Below are 26,704 nucleotides of genomic sequence, written 5' to 3'. Positions count from 1 at the left end.
TATTGTACGTGCAGAAGCACTCACGGAAATGATTGTACCCACTATTATCTTTAGTTGCCTGCAGTAATGGTTTCATGGCTGGATTCTAATGGGTAATGGCATTTCAAGTGCACCCACCCACACAGGCGTACTGCCACAGTGGCATGTCCCCTGTGTGTGAAAACAGGTCTCACAGACAGCGCAGTGGGGGTCTGTGACAGGCTCAGGACTCTGTCTCTTGATGTGTTGAGGGGGAGGAGAGAAGCTGTCTCCTTCAACATGAGCTCAGTTTTCTCTCTGCCCCTCTATGGACCCCTGCTGCCGTGTTCCTTTCACACACCAACCACATGCACAATGAGGCTGCCAGAAGTGACCATTTTCTCTGCCAAGCAAGTCGTCTCAGTTTCCATTGAACTTTGTTTGTCATAATTAGCCTTTTTGTGGTGATTTTCATGTCCTCTTGTTTTATACAGTTGAACATAATGGCTGGTAGCTCTTCTTAGTTGATTGTCTTTGTTCTTACTAACCTTGGGTTTTTAGATGATACATTCAAGGGACTTCTGTAGGATTAATAGCAAAATTTAAAAAGTAAGTACATAACCCTCTTATACAAAATGAAGAATTTTATTTTAATTTTAAATCTAAATTCAGCAATTAGCATCAGAGTTCAGAATCTGCCTCTTTATCCTCAGTCCTTTGATCTTGATTACAGAATCAGAGTGATCAGGATCAAAAGTCAGGATCCATGATCAAGATTAAATATGAATGAATGAGCACTGTTCAGCAGTAAGGATCAAAAGTCAGCGTTCAGGATGAGAACTCAGGATCAGAGGTCACTAATCAGTTCATCAATCAGGATGTCAGATCAGCTATTACCATCAGGTGGGGTCAGAATCTACTGCTTGGTTGTGATTTCTTGGATTGTGGTTACAGGATCAGCAATCAGGATCAAAGGTCAGCATCAAAGATCCAAATGAAAGATGATGTGTGTGTGTTCCTCACCTGTAGGATATTCCCCTCTTACTATTCAGTTGTGACACTTGGACACTAACCAATCACCTGCAATGACAACTGGATGTTTCTGATACTCGATCTCTTTGGAGGATCCTTGGGGACCCCTGGAATGACTTTACATCAAAAGAAAGATGCATTGAGGAGCCTCTGATGAGGAGTATAACTTGCATTTTAAGGGAATGTCAGTTATGATATTCTGCTAGTGTGTCAGATTTCTCATGAAGTAGGGATGGACTGGCTATTTGCCTGGGTGGTTGCCATCCAGGACCCAAGACAGTTCAATGGCATGGTGTATACAGAGACACATGGCACCAGAGCATGCTCCAAGACCTGCACCCAGATCTGTCCTGACCTGGTTATAAGTACTGTATTTTAATGTTGAGGTTGTTTGATAGCTGCATTATTATCATAATTCCTTATGTTTGCACTTTTTCAATCTGTACCTGAAGTCTTGAAGTATCTTTGGTTCATCTTGGTTATTGCTCTGTACATAATAGTGAAAGCCTTCTTAGGGTTTGGAATCATTAACAGCTTAAAACGTCTTTTACATCTTTTTGCCAGTATTAGATGCATTTATAAGAAACACACTCTGATCCAACCTGAGTCTTTCCGATGTTGTGACCATTTATTGTAATATGAGCCTGGATCATTACTGGTAGTGTAGTCATTATTCATCTGATGGGATTGCACTCTTGCATAGGGAAATTGCAAAACTTTGTTTAATGGTTCCTGTCTTCCCCTAATGTGAATCTGTGATTGACTGGACAAGCTCCACCAGTTTGCTGAAACAGCACCATTGAAATGACATGCAGAAAATTGTAGCTCACATGCTTATTTTTTCTTGAAAAGACCATAAATTCATGATAAGTCAAATATATGTGTAGTTGTGAGCAAAACATTATTAGCTGTTGCACACAGAATGAATACCCAAGCAGCAGTCTGTGCCTTTTTAAAATACTGTTCAGCTTCCTGAAATGTAGACAAAAAAAAAAACTCCAAGAACAAATAAACATTATCCCCCCCAACTCCTCATACAAATTGAGGTTTGCTTCAAAGCATTCGTCAGCATGCACACCCGCATACATGTAGCATATTTGATTGTGTTTAAATCAAGACGGGCAGGTATAGTAAGAGAGCAGTTTTTCTGACAGTAGTTTATTATGCAACCAACATGTGGACACAAGAAAACTGGCAGAATGAGTGAAAAAGCACAGCACTGGCAGCATTGATAATGATAAGGCAGATGCAGTGAGAATGTGGTACACACATTGGGCCTCATGTATCAATGTTGCGCACTTGTGGTGTAAATTTACGGCGTAAACTTGAAATACACCAAAGTCGCCGTGACATGTATCAAGCAGTGCGCACCTGCCCATTTCTGGCGTACGCCTGACGTGACCTTGATAAATGCGGCGGGTGGAAACGATCGTAATTATAATAAACACGCCCATAAATATTCAGACTCCGCTTCAGACACACCCTCATTTTACGACATGGAAGCCGGGAGACGGCAATGAAAAAGAACTCCACCAATCACGACGTATGCCAATAGAGCATCAAAAGCGGCTGTCGTATCAAATGTTTTGTAGTATATAATCAATAAAGTGTTACAGTGGTCCCTCATTAATCGCTGGAGTTACGTTCTAAAAAATAGCCCGTAATATGCGAAACCGCGACGTAGTCAGCGTTATTTTTTACAATTATTATAGACGTTTCAAAGCTGTAAAACCCCTCACTACACAGTTTATACACTTTCTCAATCAGGCATGAACATTTTCTCACTTTTCTCTCGTGTGTAAACACTCTCAAAGTTCAAACCTTAGTAGGAAAATAATACCAAACTGTTTTTAGGCCCAAACATTTGTTTGAGAAATAAAATAGAACGTTTTCCTATAAATAATTATGATGGCATTTAGAACTAACGAATTAATTTTAACGATCAACGAACGAGGTTGGACACATAAGAAATTATTAATAGTGACTGACCAGTATTTCACAGATCGGGCCTCTGCGTCCTGACGCTGCGCCTTTTCCCACTCACATCTCGCTGGAGCAGGTGTGTGTTTCCGAGTGACAAACACAGTTATGAGTAGTTGTTGGCGCTCTTTTCTCTTCTGGGCAACAAGATTCTTATAAACATGTGACATGTGGATATTTGTTCGCTCAATTAATAAGACACGCCTAATCTGTCAGATTTATTTATTTGTTAAATGTATTTCTGTATTTATTTTATTGTGACAACCGAATGGAGACGACAAAACCTGGTTGCAGCACTGGCGAATTAAGGGAATGACGAACCTACAGTTGTTATCAATTTCATAGTCTAAAATGATCACACCACATGAAGTTAAGCTCACCGCTGCTCTGGCTCCAGGCTCGAAGTCTGGAGAAAAAGGCGAGCAGCGCTGTCTTTGCAGTCAGCGCTGTGACCACGGATCGTGCTCCATAATTTGTGCTCCAGATTTGTATTGATTATTATGTAGTATAATCAGGAAAGTGTTATTTATGTAACATATGCATTGGTTTGTATGATGGCACTGTTTATCATGTTGATCATCTTCATTTTTATGTGGATTCCAGTGCTGGTTCATTTTGGTGTATAATTTATGCCACCTCTCAAATCATCTTCATTTTTATGTGGATTCCAGTGCTGGTTCATTTTGGTGTATAATTTATGCCACCTCTCAACCTGGTGTATATTTTCAGCGCAGCGTACGCCAATGACCACATTGATAAATGCCAAGTGGCGCAGCCGTTTTGGCGTACATCCCATATACGCTCAAATATCGCCGTACGCAACGTTGATACATGGTTGCTCATTGTAACAACATTGCAAGAACAAATTGGATGTTGTACGCACTGGTGGACACAGTTCCAATAATCCGATAACATAATTATCAAAGATAACATTTTCATTATCAGATTATCTTTTAAGATAACTTTAAAGACCATCATTGGACCAATTATCTTCTGATGAATTTTTTTCTGATAACTTTTAAACTGATAAAGATGAACAGTGACAAGCATTTTTAAAATTAGTTCAGCATCCACCTATTAAAACTTTTTTACCAGATGCACAGTTATAACTTTTGCAAACAGAAGATAATTGCTTGTATAAAAAGCATCTCAATCCTCTGAAGAAAAAGAAAAAAAAAAAAAAATTTTCTTTAATACCATACTGAGATGCTGGCAATATGACCCAAGTCATCCAGAGGCATACATCTTTAACTTATGGTTCAAATTTTAACCAAACTAATTTTGGATTTTGGAAGTTATTTAAAATTACTGTCATGTCTGAAGTTGTATAAAGTAAAAATATCAGATATATGTTTTAGTTTTAAAGTAATGTGTTAATTTTTAAGGTTTTGTGAGCACATGCTCTGCCCCGCAGTGCATTATGGGTAGGATGATGTAATCTCAGTACGTCACGACAGGACAAATGCATTTCAGACACTCTGTTCAGGCTCCAAGGACAACAGCATTAAACTCTAGTGCCTAAAACTCTCTTGTATATATTCTCTGCGTTTATAGACGTTGATTTTTTAATTGCGTTTATTAAATTCCATGCATTTTAAATGTGAACAGACAGGGATTAGCTAGAATTTGTTTTGAAAGCCTCTACTGCCATCTAGCATCTACTGGTCAGTAGTGTTCATGGCAGTGTCTGGGGACCAGTAGATGGCAGTGTTCTATTTATTTTGACCCCAGTTATGTCAGATATAAGACTTGTTCTCTCTGCTACAAAAAATAAAACGTCAGGGTGCCAACCGTCTAAAACCTTTGGAAAGCCTGTTTAAAAAGAGAATCTTGAGTTGCTTTTTAAAGGTCTCTACACAATCCAGATAATGCAAGGACAAGGGCAGTTCATTCCAGAGACAAGACGCTGTGGCTTTAAAAGATCTGTCACCTGGGGTTTTGAAGCAAGTCTTGGGAACCAACAGCAGGTTATGTCTCAAACTGTGAGCAGAAGTGTATGGCTGGATCAGGTCAGCAATATATTCATGAGCCTGTCCATGAAGGGCTCTGAATGTCAATACTAGTATTTTAAAATTTATTCTGAAGGCAACCGGAAGCCAATGAAGAGACTCTAGAATGGGAGTGATGTGGGCTCTCCTATTAGTGCTGGTCAGAAGTCTCGCAGCAGAATTTTGGACATATTGTAACTGTTTCAGCAACTTCTTATTGAGACGTGAACAAGCTATTACAGTAGTCCAACCACAAGCAAATAAATGCATGGATAATTGTCTCCAACTCATTATGAGATAGCATATTTCTCAGCTTGGCAATATTACGAAGTTGGAAAAACAGTTTTTAACCAGCCTACTCGAATGTTGTGAGAAAGACAGCTTCATCAAAGATAACACTGAGATTGCGCAGGCTTGCTTTGGCTGTTGAACTCAAGTTGCCCAGGTACTGCTTAATGTCAGGCATAGCACTACCAGGAGCAATAATAAGTGTCTCTGTTTTCTCTGAGTTCAGTTGTAGACTGTTGTCATTCAGCCACTTCTTCACCTGTAACAGGCAATCAAATAAAGAGTGGCCCTAGCACTGAGCCTTGTGGAACACCACACTGTAAATCCGCTAATTCAGACATAACATGGTTCACTGACACACTAAAACTCCTGCAGATCAAGTAGGAGGTAAACCAGTCCAACACAGAACCTGTCATCCCCACCAAATCTCACAACCTGTTGACCATGATGGTGTGGTGGACCATGTCAAAGGTGGAGGACAGGTCTAACAGAACCAACACCGTGCACCTCCCCGAGTCAGCGGACATCATGATGTCGCTGGACACTTTCAGCATTGCGGTCTTGGTAGAGTGGTGTTTCTGAAAACCTGACTGAAATTTATCGTATATGTTCTAGAAATAATATGTCAATTGTTTTGCTACCACCTTTTCCAGCATTTTTGATAGAAATGGGAGCTTGGATATTGGCCAAAAGTTCTTAAGTTCAGATAGATCCAGGTTAGGCTTTTTGAGTCTGGGTTCTATCACCGTGTGTTTAAAGGAGGCTGGGAAAACACCGGATGAAAGGGAGATGTTAATGATTTTGGTGACCCATGGCCCAATTGATTCAAGAACATTTCCAAAAAGCTTAGACAGGAGGACATCAAATACACTAGACATCAAAATCGAGTGTACACTTGGACACCAGAAGAGGAAGCACCAGGACTGGTTTGATGAGAATGACCGGGGCCTCCAACAACTCTTTGACCAAAAGTGAAAAGCTATCCTCAACTTCCAGAAAGATCAGAGCTCGCAAGAGAAAAAGTCTCAACTACAGCAAAGCAAAGCAACTCTGCAAAGTGAATCTCGTAAACTGAAAAATCACCGGTGGATCAACAAGGTTGCTGAAATCCAAGCCCTCGCTGACAGAAATGACAGCAGAGGCTTTTTCAGTGCCACCAAAGCACTCTACCCCCCCACCACACACACACCCCTAAGGACAAGCGGCTCTTGAAAGGATTGCTTTGAGCCTAGTGAAGACCAGAGCCTAGTGAAGACCATTAATGCTCATTTGGAAAGAACAGTTTGGTCACCACTGGAACACCGACCTGATCATGGAGGAGGAGAAAGTACTCAGCCGTTTACCAATATAAGACATCTTTGCTGAACCCCAACCCTCGAAGAACCTTTTGCCGCCCTTGAAGGCATGAAAAACAATGAAGCACCCACGGACGACAATATTCCAGCTGAGGTCTTTAAAGAACAAGATCCTTTTCCATAACACTAACTGCACCTACTTATTGCCAAATCTGGACTCAAGAAGAAATACCTGCAGACCGGAAAGACTCAATGATTGGCGCTGTCTACAAGTGGACAGGAGAGAAGTCTGACTGTGGAAACAATCATCGAATCTCCTTGCTGTTTACTGCAGGCAAGGTTCTTGCTCAGATTGCCAATAACCATCTGAGACCATGAGTAGAAAACATCCATCCTGAAACTCAAACTGGCTTCCGATCATCAAGAGGGACAAAAGACATGAGCTTCACTGTCTGCCAGTTACAAGAGAACCAACCATTCCGCCTTGCATTCATTGACTTGACAAAGACATTTGACAGCATGTCATTCCCACTTCTGTGAAAAATTCTGAGCAGAACAGGCTGTCCAGAGAAATTCATAAACATCCTGAGGTTTCTCCATGATGACATGTCTGCCACATTTCTGGAAATGGCATAAAAACTAAACCATAAAAAGCCTTCAGTGCTCCATCAGGATTAAATCAGGGTTGTGTCATTGCTCCTACGCTCTTCATCATCTTTGTGGCAACAGTCCTCCACCTGATCAAGCACAAGGTACCACCAATAACTGACATTGTGTACGGGCCTCTTCAAACATAGTGCGAATACGTACAACTCCAGGGCGACTCATGGTGGTAGAGATCGTATGAGCGCACCACAAAACATCCGGTGCGACAGTTCATGCATGCGGGAACACAGTGCCAGCAGCTGCTGTGAAGAAAAAATTAATAAAAAAAAAAAAAAATACATGCTGCGATGGTTCCGTGCACATGGGAACATCAGCTTTTCACAGCATGTGTGCAATGTGGTTGAAAAAAAAAAAAAAACTTACATGCCACCCACAGGAATCAAACTCGTGCCTTCCAAAAGCTGATTTCCAGTCAGAAACTTCACCACTGAGCTACCATCACTGTCCTGTGAAAGCTGCGGCAAACTGCCTGATATTAGAAAGGACATGACATATTTAAAAAAATAAAAATCACTCACAAAAAAAACATTGCATTTATCAAGCAGGCAATACAAAGATGATCCGTCTGTTCCTCTGTAGATGACCCATGGTCACTGATGTACAGTCATGAAATGACATGAATGAGAAGCAGTGTGCTCTAGTCATGTCCACATCTGCTGGCGCATGTCCAGCCGGCCCGCGCATGTGTCCGGCTGGTGCGCTGCAGGACTTACACTGCGTCACGTGGAACAGAGCTCACGTGGGTGACGTGACAGTCAGATCGCCCGCTGCGTGTTATTATCTGATGGTCTGTTTCAACCTGGGGGCAGCCTGTCAACGGGCTGCAGCGTGCATGGCTTGCTCACTGCAGCCCGTTGCCACAGCGATATGTTTTTATTTATTTGATGACAGCAAGCAGACACGCGCGTCACAGTGGGCAGTTGTTAGTCCATGTCCGTCCAAACACAGTATGTAAAAAAAAAAGAAAAGGAAAAAGCTCCGCTCCCCGCTGCTGCTCGGTCCAAAAACTCTGTCATAATTGTGTTTAGAAACCAGTCACCATTTGCTTTATACAGGTGTGTAGTTAATAAGTAAAATAATCTCCAGGACGATTCGCGCGCGCACGTAAGATAAAAATAAAAATAAACTCCGCTCCCCGCTGCTGTGGTGCTGCTGTTCGCTCCAAAAACTCTGTCATGATTGTGAAATAAAGGACAAAAGAGACATAAGTCCTGGTCACAGGCTGCTACCAGATACAGGACATGTTCACATCTTCAGTCAAACTCCAGACATCTCCACGTCACTACATATTCAGTGCCCGATTGGTCATCGCGGCGCGACGAGATGAAAAAGTTCAGATTTTTGAACTTGGGGAGGAGGGCAGCGCGACGTGAGGCGACGCAATATCGCGCCACAAATGCGCAAAACGCTCAAAATCGCTTCACTCGCCTCCATTGCGTCACGCTGCGCGGTTTGGCGCCAAAACGCATCCTTACATAGGGATTACATGGCAACCTGTGGCTGCAGTCGCTCGCGTCGCGCCCGGTGTGAACGCAGCATAAGATGAAGCCTACACCAACCTTGGTTTTCACATTTACCTGAAGAGGACACACATCCTGTACCAGCTTCCACCCAACATGGTCAATCCAACGTTCCCTGCTGTGAAACACTATGGACAGGTCCTGAAGAACGTGAGCCACTTTCCATACCTGAGCAGTTATGTGTCATTAAACGCTGATTTCAATGACAAGATCCAGCACTGACTCCAGTGTACAATAATTGCCTTTGGTCAGCTTGGCAACTGTGTTTTCAACAACAGAGACCTTTGACACTTGACAGAACTCCTTGTCTAAAAAGCTGTCATCATGCTAACCCCGCTCTATGGATCTGAGACCTGGACCACCTACCACCACCTGAAGACCCTCGAGCAATTCCACGAACATTGTCTGAGCAGTGTCCTCTGCATCAGGTGGGAAGATTACCATACCAAGATCTTTGGCAATAAATACATCATGTTTCTGACAAGATATGTTTGATGGTTATATGTACTATATGTGTAGTGCTGCAATAGGACATCCATTGATTCCACAAAGACTACAGAATCATCTGCAAGGTTATGTGCAGTGGAGTTTAACTCACCAAAAAATGCACACAAGTTGCTGGACTCCATGTCCTTACACAACTCCCAATCCATGGAAGACCTCCTGAAAAGAGCCAAAGCCCAAACACATCCCTGGAAAGAAATTACAGACACTCTTCACAGCACTGACACTCCTATCTACAACCTTGCTTTGATATCATGGAAATTATTAGATGTCACACAAATTATCAAGATGCTTTCAAAAGTAGCCAGAAGATCCAAAATAAAATGTGAAGTACTTCAAATAATTAAGCAGCAACCTGATGCACTGAATCCTACTGATAACGACTCTTGGAAGTACTTTGCCTGGCACATGGAGCAGTGGAATACCCCTGTAGTTTTTGTAATTCGTGTGACCTACCTTTCTTTTCTGGAGGCACTGACTCCTTTCTTGTTGAGATGGCACCCATTTTCAAAATTGAAGAAAGAGTGATTGTAATGCCAAAACAAGCAAGTCCTGAAGGAAGGAAGTCCTATATAATTAATGTGGCATGAATCGGATGAGACCCTACAACTGCTGGACTGGATGTTAGTTTGACACAGGTTACTTTCCCCAGCCAAGGCCATTACCCGTTTATACCTGGGTGGACTAGGACAATGCAGATTTAGTTTCTTGTTCAAGGAAACAGACAGGTAGCATGAGTGAGATTCAAAAACAGGTCTACATATTACCAGGTCAGTTTCTTATCCACCACAGATCACTGCAGTTTTAAGCTCCATTCCGACTTCCATGATATACATCCCGGAAGGTTACAGTATGAAGCCATGTCTATGCCTTGGAAAATTCCAGTATGATATCCATGACAAACCGGAACATTCTTTTATTGTGTCACTGTCTTATTTTATTAATGGCAGGGTTTTTTAAATCCACCAAATTTGACATAATTTGGTGATCTCTTCCATTTCCGTGGAGTCCATGACATTGTCACATATTCTGGAACATCATCAGGACGTTTTTCCAGAAGTAGCAAGGTTTTGCTAAAATAATATGGTGGTGCAATGGTTGTTTTTATATGAGTCATAAATCCAGGGGGTTACAGCACCAGACCATGCGCTAGATCACATTTGTGATGGTTTGTCATGGTTATTGATTGTGACCTTTCTGGATACACATCTATGAATGTGAGAACCTTACTTCAACAGCTTCGCCACCTTTGCAATCTCAGTGAGATTCAACGGTTGCACTTCTGACAGGAAATTTTGAGAAAACCTACAGGCAGGGGAAACAGAAAAACATAAAAAAAAAAACATACGGAGGGCTGTAAGACAATGGTGGCAGTGGAAAGAAATGGAGTGCAAAAAGACTGGCTTTTGAATAGCAAATGTAATTTGTGTTGGGGTTTATGATGCTACACAAATTACGCGGGGTTGGCGGTGTGGGGTGATGGGCCTGGTTACAGCTCCCAACTAAACCAACTCTAGAGCTGCCTACGAGCTCAGCCAGAGATGAATAAACATCAACTGACCACTGTTCATGGCCAGACTTCTGTTCTTCTGCCTTTCTCTTTTTCCGTTTCCTTCCACACAGAACATCCATTGTTGTCAAGCTGCACTGAGGGTGAATTATGTTGCATTGTTTGCAGAAATGTTTTCAGCAGCAGCAGCTGTATAAATAAGCACTCTTGTATAGTGCGTTTGACAAAAGCATCAGACTTTTTTAAATTATATTCTTGCACCATAAGGAAATGCTGAATGTGAGTTTTGAAGCAGTAATAAGAAACATCATGTGTGCATGCCTGTTTTATTTATGTCTCTCTCTCTCTCTCTATCTATCTCTCTGAAGGTTATTTCATAAAAGCAGATATTGTCGACGCTCAGTTTTTGGCCCAGGTCTCTGCTGATTTTGGAGATGATCCAAATGTGCATTTTCCATTATTAAAATTATTTTGGGGTTTTGGTTTGTTTTTCTCTGGGTAGAGCTTTTATTATTCTGCGTTCATTTGCAAAAATCCAACATCTGCAAATTGCAACTTGGCTATTGAACAGCTTTGCAGCTTTATTTTATATATACCTGATTTTTAGTATATGCATAATTCAGGGTGGTTTACATCATCTTTTTAACTTTAAAAAATATAAATTTCCAGTGTTTAGTCTGTGGCAGAGCAACCGTGTTTAGATTTTGGAGGACAGGTGGAGGTCAGGCTCAGCATTGGCTTCTGAAAGCAGTCCTGCTGCTCTTTGTGGTGCTTGGCTTTATTCCTCTTATCTGTGGCGTACATACCTCCACCGAGGCTGAATAATCCTGGAATTCTGCTTTGGGATTAACAACTGTAGTGCATGTTTGTCACACTAATTCCAACAATGCAAAAACTAAATACATGCGAATGGTGTCTCAATATGCGTTTCACTGAAATGGATTTGAATGTTCATAAACCACAACTACAGATTTTGTGTTTTGATTGTCAGGTAAGAGCAGCTATTTATTTTATTTTCAGAAACGGATTTATAAACTTCCAAGAAAAAGGGAAAAAAATAAAAAACAATGCAGAATCCAAACCAAAATTTATTCACCAGCAAAATGTACAGGTTCTTCCTCTATATAACTCCAGTCATTTCACCCATTTTACTGAGATTTTGCAATTTCTTTCAGTGTTATCCTTGCTGCTAAATAGCAGAAGTGGCCTTAGTGGCAACTAGACCTCAGCTTTGGAAATGAAAAACCACACATAAGACTTGCAACATAATAGCATCTATTGTTTTGGAGTTGCTAGGTGATAGTACCTGGGCTACAGCATTCTGACATTTGACCGCAGTGCCTTTAATTTTCAGGGAAATGTCTGATGAATGGATGACATTTCTAGGACAATTCCAGAATAAACCTGTGTATATTACATTTTGGTCCAAATCGGCATGGAAATCAATTGACCTTCTTTAAGGACAGTTTCAGAGTCAAACTTCATCGATATACCACGTTTGGTAAAAATCAGCAAACAAACCCGGTAGTAGTAGACCAAACAAATCAGACAGGTACGCATGACTTTAGCTCCAATAATGAACCACTGACTGACATTGCTGGGCAATTCCAGAACTCACTTATATATTTTTTTTACCAAGGTTGGTGAAAATCAGAGTGAAAAAGCTAAATTTTATTCTTTAACTCCAATGGCCTTGATTCCAGTGACTCAACTTTGGTAAAAGACCAACCAACATAGATATGGCAGCTTTCGTGCAAATTGGAGCTCTAATTTGGCCATGAGACCCAGGGCCGGCCCAAGCCTTTATGGGGCCTTAAGCAGAATTTCATTTGGGGGCCCCCTACCATCACCTCAGCACCAGATGCCTCATTATTCCATAGGCTACACTGTTATGTGTGTAACGTACCCACAATCATTAGCATTATTTGTAATTATCTTACATCATACTGGTGTCATTCTTGTTTTTAACCTTAAAGGGGTAGCAAACTCATAAATATGTTTTAATTAACTTCTACATACAGAGTGATGTAGAAGTATGGCTCATTAATTTAACTATTTGAAAGTAACATCAGCAGGCAGGAGGCTGCATTTATAGTAAAAACGTTAAATAGTTTAATTTCTTTCAGATGTGCAATGGTGTGCAAAATGTTCAATATCCAAATACAAAATAGAATCAAATGACATTCACATTATCTTACAGAAAAATAAAGTTGTAATCAAAATTAAATACTTAAATAAATACAATACTTAAATAAGCTCCAAAATGAACATAGAAATCCACAACATAACAGCAATGTGTGTGCATAGCAATGCACAAACATTGGGGGCTATTGCTTTAACTTTGGCCTGCAAACCATTGAGAGCTGAGCTACTTTTCCTTTTGCACCAAATTAATCTGAGGAGTTGATCTGCCCTGCTGTTTAAGTTTTTCTTCATAAGGAAGACTATCAAATGGCTTCGCCAAAATCCGGTCCACAACATTCAAATTGTCTGCCATTATGTGCAGCTTGCTACCTAGCTAGCTCGCTAGCTGGGACTGGCGCGAGGCTAGTGTGAAGTTTGTCCGCCTGTGAGTGCTTTGTGACGGTGGAGGAGCTCAGTAGCACCCGCTGCTCGGTAGGGACAGAAATTGCGATAGAAGTCAGAAAGAGTGATAGAAGTCAGTCTCCAAACATAAGCAGCTACAAAAAATAAATAAATAAAAACACCAGAAATAGAAGCTCGATTTGTCGCTAGTCATTTTTAACAAAGAAAATGCCGCAAAGAGGATTAGGAAAGTCTCCAGTTCAACTCAGAACAGAATGAAAATGCTCCCTTGGATGTTTACACCAAAAGATCGCTGATTCGCTCATTTCGCTGTCAATCAAAAAGGGCCTCAGACAGATCATCCAATCATCATGCAGAAGCTGAGCATCTGGGCCGGCCGAGACCAGCCCACTGCCCCATAGACCCAAGGACACGCTGAGCGTCCGATGGGCGGGACAAAGCCCAACATTTATCCAATGACTCATCTCGTTTTGCTGCATGCTTTGTGTCGCTATTGAAGTCTGTGGAGCGTCCACACTGTTTAAAGCACTGTGAAGCTGCGGGTTTGAGTGAGGAGGAAAGCCGCGTCGTTACCAGTGATAAGAAGCTGATTCTGAACAAAAGTTGAGCGCGTTGTAGCGCATATTTAGTCAATGACATGTACACACAACAGTATATATTCAGTCTTAGAGCAATCGCCTCTGACTTTAAGACACCTAAAGCACTAAACGAACGGAGCATTTCGCATATAATAACAGAAATTGTAATATTGGACATGCAAACCTACCTTTGTCTTGTTGTTTTTTCTTGTCTTCCAACTTCTTTTTTCTTTTCTCCGCTCCAGAGGGATCATTTCTTTTCTGAGACATGACTTGCACTCATTTCCTTCCTCACAATTAGTCATCGACCACCTGACCCAAGCGGTGCATCTAAATTTGCCCAACGGTGGCAGCAGCCAACAGGAGGCATCAATTAACCTAGTATTGGTATTTTGTCAAAATGAATTTATTTTATTTTTTTCGGGTGTAATACAATTTTGTTTAAATTATTCAATATTATTTTAATTTCATGTATATATTTACTTTTTTATCACAACGTCTCGGTGCTCTCGGGGCCCCCTGGTGGTGTGGAGGCCCTAAGCGACCGTGTAGTTGGCGTATGCCTTGGGCCGGCTCTGATGAGACCTAGCATCAAGCAGATGAGAGTCTACCCCCCCCCCCCCCCCCACCCGGATGGGACCCCAGTTCAGCACAGGTTACTTTCTCAGCTGAGGCCAGTACCCATTTATACCTGGGTGGATTTTCTAAAGACAGACAATTGGCATGAGCAGGATTCAAACCCAGGTTTACAAATTTGCCAAGCCAGCTGCTTATCTACAAATCTACAAATCAGAGTGAAGAACTTAAATTTGACCGGTGACCCCAGTGACCTTAATTTCCACTGATTGACCTTTGGTGAATTTGATCTTGTATGGGCAATTCCAGAAACCACCGACATATGTGTGCCAAGATTGGTAGCAAAAAAAAAAAAAAAAAACTTTGTCCTTGGCGTTTACCCCAAAACACCCTTTAGGGACAATTCTGGGCTCAACCCTCCTCTTCATGCCAAGTTTGGCGGGAATCGAGCCAAGGTCCAGGAGGGAGTAGGGGAACAAACAGACGTTTCTCATTTTATAGTATGATTATGTTTTCAGACAGGAGGGGATGAACTTATTCATCTTTCTGTTCCCTCACTGCATTTTATTAGGTACATGCCTAGACTTTTGCCAAAGCCTAGAGATAATCAGACAAATGCTACTGAGCACATAACATCCTGGGCAGAGCACATAAGCCACTGCACACACATTCTCTGCATTTCTTTCCATCCATTGACAGAAACCAACCCATCTGGAGATTTGAAGTCGGCGTTCCTGAGCTGCTCTCTGGCCAGGTGGCAAATACTGCGCTTGTGTCGCGGTCCACATGCTTTGCTTCATCTGCTCCGCTGTGGATTTCAACCACTTGTTCAAAGTGGTCTGCTACACATTTTACAACTTAGCAGCTCCCTAATTGACTTCCGAATAGTTATTTCATCCACTCAGTCAGAACGCAATGATTTTTAAAGTGGGATTTGTAAAATACAATAAAAAAAAATACCACACACCCACAACGGTTGTGTAGTCCATTCGGTGAGAAATGATGCACTCAGTTGCATCAGCATGTTGTTTACCTCCTGCCGCTTACAGTCTCTTATAATCACCATTCTGTTTGTGTAGGTTATCAGGCCAGTTTGGAAGCTTTTTCTAATTTTATTTTTTTAATTAACTCTCCTGGAAGGTGTTGGAAATTTTTTTTTGCCAACGTCACACCATATCAGCTCAACAGTTCTGATAACACACAGGGGTGTAGCCAGGAATAGCCAGGATGCAGGGGGTGGGGTGGGGTGGGGTGGGGTGGGGGTGTTGTACTGTCCATTAGATGTTGCCATCATGATAGTTTGTTCATCTGGAAATACTGAATACTTTTCTGAAGCAATTGGTTCATTCAGTGCTTTGATGATTTCAAAACATTTTCTGAAGCAGATGTTTTATTTGTTGTCATAAATTTTTGCAGGTTGAATTGTTTCCTGTCAGAATTGTTTGTTTGTTTGTTTGAGCATTTAATATACCAATACAGAATTTCTCAACCAAAAAATTCCAAATGTCCACCAGATATTACCATCTTTGCTTTTTCAGCATTTTGAAAAAAAAAAGAAAGTGAAGTCGTTTTTTATTTACTGTTTTGATAATTCATAGAATTGCTCATATCTTTGAAATTCTGCAAAAAATCATTTTGCAAAGCAACTGTTTCATTTTTCTGTTTGGTGCATGTTGAAGTGATGAATTCATTTTTGGAGCAGTCGGTCCATTACTGCTTTGAGCCTTAATACTTTTCTAAAGCTTTTTGAATTCTTTTGAGAATTTTTTAATAGAGCACCTGGTGTCCATTCCCATTTTTTAAGGACCTATCTGTTGACTTAGTTCAAACATTGACATCTTGACTTCATCTCCTTCCATCGTGTTTAATGATGGATTTCCACTTTGTTCCTTGGAAAACTCTCAGGAGAGATGGCTTTCAATGTTATGGACAATCAGTGGTGGGCACAGTTCTGCTAATCTGCTAACCGCTAATTATTGAAGCTAACATTTTCATTAGCAGATTACCATTTCAGATAACTTTGAAAACCATCAGTGGATTCAGATAACATTGAAAACCATCAGTGGATAAATTAGCTTCTGGCAAATTTAGTTTTTCAAGCCATTTTGAATAAAGCTTAACAGTTGGAAACATTTGTAAAGTCTGAAATCATAGATTTTAGTGCTTATCTGTTACATGTTTTGTAGTAGACACAGCTATTGGTAACAGTCCTCAATTCCCTGCCAACAGAGAATAGCTAGCTACCATTTTCACACCATGAAGACTTGCAGGCATATCACATAAGTCATGCACAAGCAGACAGTTTTGACTTATGGTTAAAATTTTAAACAAACTAATTCCAGACAAGTTATTGAAATAACACCACCTCTGTTATTTTACAAAGTGAAAATATCAGCTACGTGTTTTAGTTTTAAAGTAATGCACTAATTTTGAAGGTTTTAGCATTTAAAGACACATATGCCGCAATGCATTATGAGAAAATTAGTTTCCTGACATCAGTGGTTGGCTGGTATATAACACACAAGTAACTGGTAACGTGTGGTGGGTCTTACAAATAAATCTATATTTGTAAATATGTCTTTTTTTTCATTTGTAAAAAAAAAGCAATTTGACCTATTATACTAGCACTTTTAGCGAATGTGTCGTAATTGCTCTTCACAATGCCATGAACACTGCCATCTACTGGATGGCCAGTAGATGGCAATTTTCCAATAATACACTGTGGCATGTGTGTCTGTACTCTGTAAATACTAAAACCTTCAAAAGTAGTGCATTACTTTAAAACTAAAACATATAGCTGGTATTTTCACTTTATAAAATGACAGAGGTGATGTTAATTTCAATAACTTGTCCAGAATTAGTTTGTTTAAAATTTTAACCATAAGTCAAAACTGTCTGCCTGTGCACAACTTGTGTGATATGCCTGCAAGTCTGTATGGTGTGAAAAATATTTGTTTGTTTGTTTTTTCTTTATTTGTCTCCTCTCCTCTCCTCTCCTCTTCTCTTCTTTTCCTTTTGTCTTGGGTTATGAGGTGTCTTTTGCTGAGAGAAGTACTGATTTGTTGTTGTGTCAGTAGCTGCCAGTGTACTGGAAACAACACTGAAAGTTATCAGTTTAGCTTTTAGCTGTAACTTCTGTTAAATCTTTTAGAGAGTTATTGGTTTAGCTTTATAAAAGCTAACTTTTCATTTAACGGATTAACGGTTATCGAAGCTGACATTTTGGTTAGCTGTGCCCACCACTGTGGACAATACAGAGACCCACTGAGAGTTTTTATAATTTGATGCTTTATAAATAAATTATAACTGTTTCATTGATTAAATGTTTCAAAACAGAAAATCAAGTTGTGAAGCAATGTTTCCTTTCTCACTCTTTCTATAGCAGTTGATTCATTTGATTTCAGCCATTGTTATTTGTGGTATATTTTGTGGAGACTTTTTTTAAGTCCCACTAGCTAGTGAAATCATATGATTATCCAACATGAAATTAATCCCATTTTCATCCATGGAAGAATGTACTTTAGAAGCATGCACACATGATGGTAATCCATTATGGAAGGGTTCATTGCTGGCAAGATCATTCTCTCTTGGCAGACATATAATGTGCTGATGTGACTCGCTGTTTGAAAATGGTGGTCTAATTAGGAAAGCACAATTTGGATGAAGTCTGTTTGGTTTGTTTAACTTTGAATGCGAGTGTGGGTTTCAGCATAGAGTCTATGGGTTTCAGTGCATCTCATCTTAGCAAGAAAAAGTAATGATTTATACTAAAACTGTGATAAAGTACCATCTGCCATACTTGTTTAGAAAATCCAGTGTTGTGTGGCTCAATCTGTGAAAACAAAATGAGAGAATTCTTTCTCTGACTGGACTCAAACATTTTATTCATTTTCGCAACAATAATCAACTTTATATATATATATATATACACACACATTAGTGGTGGGCACACTTCCAATAATCCGATAACAGATAATTATCAAAGATAATGTTTTCATTATCAGATCAACTTTTTACATAAATTTAAAAACCATCATCAGACTAATTATCTTTGGATGAATTGCCATCTGACAATTTTTATACCAATAACATAGTAAACCAAGCTTTACAGTGAAAAACAATTTTAAAGCAGTTGAAATCTATCTGTTAAAACTTTCTTAATACATATTTTGTTCTACCCTCTGCAAACAAAAGAAAGCTGTTTTAGAAGAAAGCACTCTATCCTCTATAAGCAAAGGTGAACTGGTGACCAAAAAAAATAATCATTGCCTTTAACACCATACTGATATAATTGCAATATCACCAAGTCATCCAGAGGCATACATTTTTAACTTATGGTTCAAATTTTACCCTACTCATTTTGGACAAGTTATTTAAAATTACTGTCATGTCTGAAGTTTAGAAAGTCAAAATATCAGATATATGTTTTTGTTTTAAAGTAATGTGCTAATTTTTAAGGTTTTGTGAGCACATGGTGTGCCAGGCAGCAATGCATTATGGGTAGCATAGTGTAATCTCAGACGTTCACGACAGGACAAATGCATTTCAGACATTCTGTTCAGGCTCCACAGATAACAGCATTAAACTCTAGTGCATAAAACTCTCGTGAATGTATTCTCTGGGTTTATAGACGTTAGTGTATTTGCGTTTAAATTCCACGCATCTTAAATGTAGCAGACACGGATTATCTGGAATTTTGTTTGGCAAGTTTTCAAGGCTGCTACTGCCATCTGCTGGCCAGTAGTGTTCATGGCAGTATTCGCCCCAAGTACTAAGCGTCTGGGTACCAGTAGATGGCAGTGTTCTATTTATTTTAACCTGGTTATAGCAGATGGTGGTCAAATCAACTTTTTGACTTTGCAAATGGCTTTTTTTTTAACAAATTAAGTTTAAAAAAAAAACATTACAAGACAGCTCTGCGGTTGGATGCTTGTAGCTTTTAGCAGCAGGAGGTGGTCGTGAGATGTTAAAGCTTGTTACTCCACTACACGATGCAGGACGTGCGATTAACCTGAAACTCGGTCCAAAAAATTCTCGCACGAATGAAAAATCATCTGAAAAATGGCCAAAACACGCACCAGTGTAAAGCCAACATTATGTGTCAAGATAAGGCTTTTCAGAACTGACCAATTGTTAACCTTGTCCTTTGTTTTATCTATGTTTTTATTATTTATTATTGCATTTTAACCTGTGAAGTGCTTTGTGACTTATGTCTGTGAAAGGCACTATATAAATAAATTTACTTACTTAATTATATTGAGTGCACGTTTTACAACATCATAAAACATGCACACATCATCAAACGTGCGCACGGCATTAATAAAACATGCGCACATTCTCTCCACATGCAAAACATTTTGCGATGACACTTCCAGGGCTCCGTAAAAATGCCTGTTTTTTACAAATAAAAATGGAATATTTTACAAAAGCACATTTATCTTTAAACCGACATGACACACGTCACATTAACGTGTTGGTTTGCATAATGAATGACTGAACCAATCAGTGTTTAGCAGAGGCACTTTTACCCAGAATGCTTTGCGGTCTGTGTTTGTTACAAAACCTCAGAATTAGTGCATTATTCAACATTAAAAGATATATGTTATATTTTAACTTTGTACAAATAACAGAATTGACATTAATAGAGTTATTCTATCAGTATTTTCACAAAACCATAAGTTAGTATGACTTTATTTTTAAAGACATTCTTTAAGCATTCTGATTAGCAGAGAGTTGATTTTGTGAGTGTTCTGAGGATTCATCTGTGTAGCTTCCTACAGGGGGCAGCATGGTTAACTAACTAATTTTGGGTCTTTTGATGCTTTCAAAAGCAATTGTGTTAAAAATCAGTTTTCAGCTTCTTAGAAATTGTAAATGTACCAGTGACAACACTGGAAGTTATCAATTATCTGTAACTTCTGATATATTTTTGGGTGGTTTATTGGTTTATCTTTATCAAAGATAACTTTTCAATTATCTGTTATCGAAGTTAATTTTTTGGTTATCTGTGCCCACCACTATATATATATATATATATATATATATATATATATATATATATATATATATATATATATATATATATATATATATATATATTATATCATTATTTTTTACACCCACAGTCAAAAGGGGCATGAGTATAGTCAGATCAAGGAATTCCATCCATCCTTCTGTCCATCTGTCCAACAATTTTAATTATTTGGCCAATATTACAAAAAAAAAAAAATCAGTAATTTTTTTTCAACCCTGGTTTATGTAATCTACATCACTAGGAGGAGTGACAGTAGAAATATTCTTTTAATTTTATTTAATCATTTTTAAAATTTTAATCTTGCAAATTTCTGAACAAAACAAATTAGTCTCTCATTATCTTAAACTCCAAAACAATGTAGCTGCATTTTGTTATGTCCACGTGCTACCTCTCTTTAACATAAAGAACTCTTACAGGTTTTGGATGTTGAACTCAACTTTACAAGTTGACTTGATTTCTAAAGTTGAGTTCAACATCCAAAACTTGTAAGAGTTCTTTATGTTAAAGAGAGGTAGCACGTGGACATAACTAAATGCAGCTGCAATGTTTTAGAGTGTATACAATTTAGACTTTTTTTGTTTTGTTTTTTGTTATTACTGTAGTATCAGACCTTTTTATTTTTTGCAAAAACCTGATGGATTTGAATCACGTGTGCTTGCATGAGCCAACCTTGAACCTTCGTGCGCATGCGTGAACTTTTTCACGACTGTCGATTGCGTCAGTTGCTGCCATCATCCTTTGTGTGAGGATGGGTGGAGTCTCTCGTCTGATTTTCTTTGCAAGGAAAATGGCGGAACGACTGGAGCAGCACGACTGCATCAAATTTTGCCAGAAACTGGGCGACAGCCAGGTGGAAACCATTCAGTAGATTCAGACGGCTTTCGGTGACGATCCTATGGGCATCACACAGGATCACGCATGCGTGAAAAAGTTCATGCATGCGCACGAAGGTTCAAGGTTGGCTCATGCAAGCACACGTGATTCAAATCCATCAGGTTTTTGCAAAAAATAAAAAGGTCCGATACTTTTCTAACAGACCTCGTATATTTGTTAAAACTACAAAGTGTCGGATTTCACGTTATTTATTACCAGAAACAGTATATAGCATTCATAACCATCTGTTCATTTGTGTATAAAATACGCTCTTTTGGCTTTTCCCTCCTTCTCTTGAGGTCACCACAGCAGATCCGATATGTGTCTGCATGTTGACTTGGCACAGGTTTTGTGCCCGATGCCCTTACTGATACAACTCCAAGTTATATACACTAAAGAATGCACAGGAGTGGACTTGAACCAGGACCCTGTATAAGGGAACGGGCCCACACTTGGAGGTCGCCATGTTGCAGCGCCATGTTGATAAAGTAGTCCAAAAGGGACATCATCATTTTCCAGCACAGCTGAAAGACTGAATAAATAACTAAGTACTGTCTACTGGTTGCTAGTGTAGGCTAACAAGTTTAAGAATCTTCATTTTTGTTTATCACAAGATAAAGCAAGAGAGTGTGAATCCCCATTGGCACAGAAGTGAAAACAGAAAGGAAAACAATCATGCAATCTACAACCTCACCACTAGATGACACCATATCCTGAACATTCTACCTTTAAATTTGTGTGACTGATTTCACAAAATCTTTCAAGCAGTTCCTTTAAAATAAATAGGAGAGTTAGAACTAGAAGTAAGCTCTATGCAGGCGCCAAGGGCCATTGGTGCAGGTGCTTACCTACGAATTCCATCGTATGAAGCAGATGAGAGTCTATGACTCTCCCTGAACTGGATGTCAGTCCATCACAGGTTACTACATCAGCCCAGATCGATACCCATTTACAGCTAGGTGGAATGAAATGATGCAGATAAAGCATCTTGTCCAAGGACACAGACAGATCACATAACCAGGAATCAAACCGAGGTCTACATATTGGTATTCTGGCATTACACTTCCCAAATCCCAATTGCAGATGTGTATTGCATCTTCACTTACAACTGGAGGCAACTGAAAGCATAAAAAAGGAGGTCATGAGTTCTGGATTTCGGTTGTTTGGGAGGTATTAGTAAGCCCTGATTACTTTTTTGCTTACTTTCTGTTTTTAATGTTGACCTATTAGCACCCAGTGCACCTCCCCAGCAAGTGACAGTGTTGACAGTCGGGAATCATAACAGCACCTCCATCAGTGTATCATGGGACCCTCCACCCTCCGACGAGCAAAACGGCATCATCCAGGAGTACAAGGTAGGGGCAAAGCATTTCTCTGAATCATTGCACGACCCTGCGTAATTATTTTACTGCACAACCCACAAAAGATTGTTTTTCTATATGTGGCAGATCTGGTGTTTGGCCAATGACACACAGTTTCATGTCAATAAAACTGTGGATGCAACCATCCGTTCAGTGGTCATCGGGGGCCTACAGGCTGGGGTCCAATACCGCGTAGAGGTGGCTGCAGGCACCAGTGCAGGGGTGGGGGTCAAAAGCAAACCCCAACTCATCATGCTGGGTAATCCACTCTCACACACACCAAAGCTGGAGTCAAATAAAATGACCTAATAACGTGCAACCTGGGTTACCATCAGAGCTCAGGCTGTGAAAAAAAAAAAGATTCAACAATTTATCTCACGCTAGGAAAGAAGATTGCACATTGCAACACAGACATCCACTGAGAAATCGATAGGGCTTCATTAAGTGTAGTGTCCAGTAACACTGTGCCAAGTACTGTTAGCCATATCAATAATCCCCATCAATATGTGGGCATGTGGCACTAACAAAGTGGACAGTGTTTTTGTAGGGGCTTATCAGCCTATCACATCTTATCAAATAGCTGAAACACGGGCTGAGCGTATAAGCCCAGAATCAATACGGGAACCCCGGCCAGATGCTCTTCATGTGGGACTTTTGACTGGTACACAATAACACCCAGCGAGGGAAGCACAGGCCCGCCGACTGAAGCTTAATGATGGGGGGGTTCCTGCTGGAGACTGTGAATCTAATTTCACAGCACAGTAACTGCAACAGAAAATCAAACTCTGTCAGAGCTGCTCTGTCAATCTCACGTCTCGCAGCTCAACTTGATAAGTGCACTGCTGAATTGATTAACCGTGCCTACATATTGGATCCTCTTTTTTTCTTATTCTTTTTTATACTTTTCACTGTGTGTGTGTGTGTGTGTGTGTGTGTGTGTGTGTGTGTGTGTGTGTGTGTGTGTGTGTGTTTTTTTCATGGCCTCAGCCTTTGACTGCTTCAGTGTTCCATGTGTCTTTGTGTTTGATCATGTTTCACGCTGTCTAGATTTTCTTTGTAATGCACATATTTTGACATGGACAGCAGAGATTGTGTATCTGGCTGTTGTTAAAAATACCCTTTCATTCATTCATTCATTTTGTATACCCGCTTACTTCAATTAAGGGTCACGGAGAGCTGGAGCCTACCCCAGCAGACAGAGGGCGTGAGGTAGGGTACACCCTGGACAGGACCCCAGTCTATAGCAGGGCAACATACCCTTGTTATCATTATTATTATTATTCTTTATATAGAGCAAAATCACAACACAAGTCACCCCAAGGCACTTCACAAGGGTAAGGTCTAACCTTACCAAGCCCCCCTAAGCAAGCACATTTTCAAGAAAAACTCCCTCAAGCATATTTTGAGGACGAAACCTCAAGCAGACCCGACTCAGAGGGGTGACCAACTGCTTACGGTATACTAAATATACGAAAGGTCAATTAAACAAAGTGCAACAAAGACTTTTCAAACATAAATGGTAAATAAATGGACTGCATTTATATAGCATTTTTCCATCTGCATCAGATGCTCAAAGCGCTTTACAATAATGCCTCACATTCACCCGATGTGAGGGTGCTGCCATACAAGGTACTCACTACACACCAGGAGCAACTACGGGATTAAGGACCTTGCCCAAGGGCCCGTAGTGATTTCCCGGTGAGGCTGGGATTTGGTCTCAAGCCCAACGCTTAACCACTAGACCAGGGGTAGGCAACCTGTTCCAGAAAGATCCATGAGGGTGCAGGTTTTCTTTGCAGCCACTGACTCCACCAGGTGATTTCACTGATTAACTGATTCCATCTGCTCAAAGTGATATTAATCAGTAAAATCACCTGGTAGAGTCAGTGGCTGCAAAGACAACCTGCACCCTCATGGCTCTTTCTGGAACAGGTTGCCTACCCCTGCACTAGACCATCACCTCCCCTTGCAAAACATGCAAAACAAAAACAGAAATTGTACCAGATAAAGACCAATATCAGGGTTTTCAATGACTTCCTAGATTTGGCAAACAGATGATTTGGACATAAATGTTTGGGAGATGATTTAAGTCGTTAGGGTGCTGATACTTTCTGCCTTACTGTATGAAGGAATTAATTTATTTATTCGGCACACAGATCAACAACAACAAAAATTAATTTATAAACACCAGCCATTTATACTATAAAGGGTACTTTCTGCCTTACTGTACGGTGATGATTACAGTATGTCTTTAGAAGTAGGTCTCTTTGGAGGATCCTTGGGTACCACTGGAATGACTTTGTGTCAAAAGAGCAGTTTCTGAGGAAGCTCAAATGATTTGGACATGTCCACCATTTCTCTGGGTGAAATCCAGCTTGCATGTGCCTCAGTGTTGAGGACAGGAGCGGCTGAAGAAGGCTCAGGGGACGCCCACGTCTCACCTGGCTGCAGCAGAGAGGTGGGGATGGAACAGTTGCTTGCCTGGGTGGTTTCAGTGCAGGTCTCAAGACGGTTCCTCAGTGTGGGGGATGGAGCGCTGTGTGGCACCAGCACATGCTCCCAGAGCTGACCTGACCTGGTCATCCAGTGTCAGATAACTTTATTTAAATGCTGAATTATTGTGAAATTGAACCATCCCTTTATGTTTCCCTGATTATGGACATGTGTGCGTGATGCCCCCAGGTGCAGAATTGAGGGACGTAATGACGGGGTCAGAGGGCAACAACAGCATCTCAGATGTGGTGAAGCAGCCGGCCTTCATCGCTGGGTTGGGCGGAGCCTGCTGGATTGTTCTCATGGGCTTCAGTGCCTGGCTGTACTGGAGGAGAAAAAAGAGGAAAGGCCTGAGCAACTACGCAGGTAGAAATCAATTTACATGGTTCTGCATCCACACAGAATCTCAATGCACAGTGCAGCGCTCCCGCTCTCTCTCTCTCTCTATCTCTCTCTCTCCAGTGATGTGAGTCCATTTAAGCTGGCTAAAATGCAGAACAAAGGAAATATATTCAGCACATATGGAAATGGGCCCTATTTACTTTAATTCACTGTGCACTGATGTGCATCAGCTGTGCTCAGTTCCATCATCAGTGCAGCTCAACACACTTAATACCTTTATTCCAGATAAGTAATTTAACATTTCCTTTCATTATTGGACCGAGGCTGCTGTTGTTTCCACATTAGCTGGTGAACCATCTAGATTTAGGTATGAAATACTCCCTAATTCATTTGTGAGTCAAGCATATAGCCATTATCGTAATGCGTGGTGCAGCTTTCAGTGCACACTTTGGGAAAGGCCCATTGGATTCATAGGTTGAGTGCTGACTGTCTGATCTCATTGACAGAATGCAACATTAAAATATAAGATTGGAATTGTTTGCTGTTGTTGTTTTGTGTGTGAATGTGTGTGTGTTGTCAAATCTTCAATGGACGTGCTCTGTCGTCATCATCATCAACCTTTAAAGCACCACTGTAAAGCAGGAAATCTGTTTGATTTTAATATGTCCACCAAGGACGTATTAAAATGTCTGTCTGTTAGCAGGGTTGCGTCAAAACTACTACACAGATTTTGACAAAATTTTCACCACAGATAGATATTAGGCCATGAAAGATTCCAATAAATTTTGGAAGTGATCTGGATCCGGATTCTGGATAAAGATTTCACTTTATAGGCTTTTAAGGATTACGTCAAAACGACTTCATGGATTCTCACCAAATTTGCACCACAGATCGACATTGGGGCATGGAAGAGTCCACTGAATTTTGGAGGTGATCCGGATCAGGATCTGGATTGTGAATCAAGATTTCACTGTATATTGGCTTTGAAGGATTTTGTAAAAAAAAAAAAACCTACTTCACTTGATTCTCACCAAATTTGCACCACAGATACATATCAGGGCATGGAAGACTTCACTGAATTTTGGAAGAGCTCCACCTTGGTGGATGTCAGAAATCTTGATTGCTCTTAATTGTTTTGAATGTCACCAGAAGTTCTTCC

General features: G+C 40.3%; 1 protein-coding gene across 1 annotated transcript in view; it reads left to right on the top strand.

Annotated features, from left to right (window-relative positions):
* The window catches only part of LOC117517989 (roundabout homolog 2-like), a 334,769-nt gene that overhangs the window by 265,008 nt on the left and 43,057 nt on the right, over nt 1-26,704 (top strand). The window contains exons 15-17 of the mRNA XM_034179106.1: nt 22,580-22,704; nt 22,798-22,969; nt 25,393-25,569. Of these exons, the coding sequence (XP_034034997.1) occupies nt 22,580-22,704; nt 22,798-22,969; nt 25,393-25,569 (474 nt within the window). The remainder of the gene's footprint in view (nt 1-22,579; nt 22,705-22,797; nt 22,970-25,392; nt 25,570-26,704) is intronic.

The sequence above is a fragment of the Thalassophryne amazonica genome, chromosome 9 (genome assembly GCF_902500255.1).
Source record: "Thalassophryne amazonica chromosome 9, fThaAma1.1, whole genome shotgun sequence".
In the NCBI taxonomy this organism is placed as follows: Eukaryota; Metazoa; Chordata; class Actinopteri; order Batrachoidiformes; family Batrachoididae; genus Thalassophryne; species Thalassophryne amazonica.
Note: the sequence above shows the minus strand (reverse complement) of the source record. Positions and strands in the feature narration are given on the sequence as shown.